The 3,841-nt window shown below is 42.3% G+C and overlaps 1 protein-coding gene across 3 annotated transcripts in view; it reads left to right on the forward strand.

Annotated features, from left to right (window-relative positions):
* rnf168 (ring finger protein 168) overlaps nt 1–3,841 on the forward strand; it is a 16,688-nt gene that overhangs the window by 5,844 nt on the left and 7,003 nt on the right. For 2 of the 3 annotated variants that reach the window (XM_050060651.1, XM_050060644.1), the window contains one exon: nt 3,210–3,371. In XM_050060651.1, the coding sequence (XP_049916608.1) occupies nt 3,237–3,371 (135 nt within the window). In that variant the 5' untranslated portion in view covers nt 3,210–3,236. The remainder of the gene's footprint in view (nt 1–3,209; nt 3,372–3,841) is intronic. The other variant, XM_050060655.1, reaches the window with a different exon arrangement.

Consider the following 3,841-nt stretch of genomic DNA (forward strand, 5'->3'; position numbering starts at 1 on the left):
CTGTGGTATCGTGATACTACTCAGAACCATGATACTTTCACTGGTATCGCACAGTGGGTCCCAATTTTGGTACCGTGACAACACTAATCTGGAGGGGGTTCATCTGCAAAAACTAATGAAAAACTAAACAATGATATTCAGTATTCGGTACTCAGTATTCGGCCAAGCGTTTAATAATATTTGGCTTCGGCCACAAATTTTCATTTCGGTGCATCCCTAATAATATGGCACTATGAGCTCTCTAAGATATGACGGAGCTTGACCATTTAGAGCACAGAACCTTGCTGAGAGTGTACCAACTAAATTTCGTTGTGGAAGCACAATGCCAGTAAAACTTCCTTCCTTCCTTCCTTCCTTCCTTCCTTCCTTACCCTGATCTGGGAACCTCTGAGTATCCGGTTCCAGAACAGCTGATTTGAATTAGTTCAGTCAACTCTGAGTAGGTACACCTTGAGTTAAGCACGTGCACAACCACAATAAAAAGCCATCACCAGTGGAGCCCTGATACCTCGAGTCACCATGTCAACCGGAGAGAAAAAGCGATCAACTTATTTTACACCTGTGGACTTGGAGATGCTCATGAATGCCTACAGCGAATATGAGCATATATTTCATAAACACAGTAACAGCACTAAAGCTGCCAAGGAGAGAGAGGCAGCATGGGAAATTTAGCAAGCAGGATCTTATTTGACGGGATGCTGGTGGCGTAGTAGTAGTAGTAGTAGTAGGCGTAGTGGGTTCGACTCCAGTCTGTGGCACCTTGCTGCATGTCACTCCCTCTGTCTCTCTCCCCCTTTTACGCTTAATGCCCCCCCCCAAAAAATAATAAAAAAGAATCCTTGGTAATTTCAGCAGCTGTTTTAAGCACATATAGATGGTTGATGACTTATTTGAAATTTGAATCCTTTAAAAACTATCATACCCAAGAACCCCCCCCCCCCTTTGCCACCCAGCAATAATGTCACTCTGAACTGAGATCAAAACTAGAGAGCCCTGCCATTAATTTACATTTAACCACACTTAATTAAAATTGTAGCTTACAGGTGAAAAAGTGGTTTGGAATAAAATCTGATTTTCATGTAGGTGCAATCTCACAGGGGAAAAACACACTTGGAAGCAGCTTCAAATGAAATATAAAAACATCATTATAACAGGTAAGGCACATTTGACTTGGCCATGACTGTACCTTCCTTTAGTTTGACTCATATTTGATTTAAGTAGCTTCAATAACCTGTCATTCAGTGGCTATGTCATTATGTACTGTAGGTAACCAATATCATGTAAAAAGCTACCGTTCACAAAAAAACATTTGCTCTGATGAGAGTGCACGTCTGTAGTGTGTCAGATATGTGTGGCCGGTAAATGATTGAGTCTAATGAAAAACGGTACGGTTCAAACAGATATTCATTGGGGAAAGACAGCACATCTAAATGGGGTCTGAAGTAGGGCTGACCTTCGAATCCATTTATTGACATTCGAAGCTTCGAAGCTCAGAACGAGTTTAATTCGAAGCATTCGACGACATAAAAAATTATGGTGAAAACGTAGTTTCTTCCAACACTAGAATTAAAATAAAAATATTCACAAACGAAAAACCACTAATGGTCGGTGATAAGTAGTGTTTAACTTTTCATTGAACACTAAATTCAAACCCTCGGCGCACACTGCAGCACAATCAAACAGATGCGCAACTCAGAGCATCAGAAGTGTCTCTGACACCAGACTCAGAGCGGACCGTTGGAACTGGAAAATGCATATTTTACATCAAAAAAATCTATTTTATCATTATTTTGAGTCACATTGTTGAAAGAATTTAGTCGTCTGTGTTCAAGCAGGATAATAGCAGGTCTCCATTGTGCATCGGGCTTTCTATTTCCTTGTCGGAGATTTTTTTCTTTTTTAATTACATGATATATAGGCTATTCTCCCTTAACTCACCAGTAAAAAATACCTTTATCCATTTCAAATAACCAGTGGCAATAATATCCCCGTTCTCTGATTTACTGTGAAACATTTTTAGGCAATTCATGCAAAAATCAGACTGGATGACTCCTTTACACGGCCTAATGGGGCCTGCCTTTATTTGTCAATCAATCCGAAAAACAATCAATTAAAAACACAAAGTGGAACTGGAACATGAACTCTTATAGGCCTAACACATCTGATGACCTCTTGGACATGTCTGCCAGCTCTGAGTGCGCTCGTTGTCAGTATTGGACTGGTGGGGGTTAGTGTTGCGTTTAAGGCCTCCCCCCAAAAAATGGGGGGAAAAAAGCGCAGAAGCTTCGATTTTTTTTTTTCACAATCAAATCCCGTGCCATCGAACAAAGCTTCGAAGCTTCAAATTTTTTGGGTCAGCCCTAGTCTGAAGATCCTCTCCCGGCGTAAAGCATTGTGAATTAATTCTGCCTCGATATCAAGATAAGATAAGATAAGATACACCTTTATTGATCCCATAATTGAGAAATTCCAGTGTTACAGCAGTCAAGGAAAAAGAGTCAGATTAAAGAATTCAAAATTAAACTTAAAAAACTTAAATAACTAGGCATGCAAATAAGTAAAAAAAAAAATACAAGAGACGGCGATAAATAACAATAATAATAATAATAATAATGAAAATAATAGGAAGTGGATAATAATGAGCAGCAGTGAATGAAAATGAGCAAAAAATGAGCAGTGGATAAAGGGAGCACATCTAGTGCAAGTGATTGTATGTGCAAAACAGCAGACAACTGTGGTGTCCATAAAGTGTCAATAAAGTGTCCATGGTGCAGTTTACTGTGAGCAGTGCTGGTTATGTAGCCTGACAGCAGCAGGCAGGAAGGACCTGCGATAGCGTTCCTTCACACACTTTGGGTGAATCAGTCTATCGCTGAAGGAGCGACAGATCGATCACATTTCCTACATACCAACAACCCATGTGTGTCTGCCAGCTTGCTTCAGGCTCAGCAGTAGGGAGGAGACAGGGTGAATTCAGGGTTTCTTATAGAAAACCTGCCAGCAAGCAGGTTAGGTTCACAGAGTCAGTTGCCATGGTGATTGACTCAGAGTTTGACTTACCTCTCTGTCTGGAACTGAAAACCCAGAGTTCCCTCATCTCAGGGTTAACATACTCAGAGTTTTTACTAAACCCACTTTATGGAATACCCCTTAGCTGTTAGAGCTCACTGTGACGAAATGTTTATTTCACTGACTCCTCCCCTGCATAGCCGTTAACAACCACAGAAGAAGAAGAGATGGCGCCAGTGTCAGACAGAGGAGGTGGGAGGAGCAAAGGGAGGGAGCTGTCTCTGGACGACTGTCGTTGTCCGGTGTGTCTGGAGATCTTCATGGAGCCAGTGACGCTGCCCTGCACACACACCTTCTGCAAGGTAACACACGCTAACACAATCACACACGCCCTTCATTAACTCACAGCCCCGCCCTTCATTAACTCACTGTACCGCCCTTCATTAACTCACAAACCCCACCCTTCATTAACTCACAGTCCCGCCCTTCATTAACTCACAGTCCCGCCCTTCATTAACTAACAGACAGAACTTTAAGAGAGAGAGAGAGAGAGAGAGTGAGAGAGTGAGTGAGCCCGGTGTATTATAGGGGGGTCCCCCGGCAGACTAGGCCTAAGTCAGCCTAACTAGGGGCTGGTACAAGGCAAGCCTGAGCCAGCCCTAACTATAAGCTTTATCAAAGAGGAAAGTCTTAAGTCTAGTTTTAAATGTGGAGACGGTGTCTGCCTCCCGGACCGTAACAGGAAGATGACTCCACAGGAGAGGAGCGCAGAGTTCTGGTGGGATAATATGGCACTATGAGCTCTCTAAGATATGACGGAGCTTGACCACTG

Source organism: Epinephelus moara, chromosome 2 (assembly GCF_006386435.1).
Source record: "Epinephelus moara isolate mb chromosome 2, YSFRI_EMoa_1.0, whole genome shotgun sequence".
Classification (NCBI taxonomy): domain Eukaryota; kingdom Metazoa; phylum Chordata; class Actinopteri; order Perciformes; family Serranidae; genus Epinephelus; species Epinephelus moara.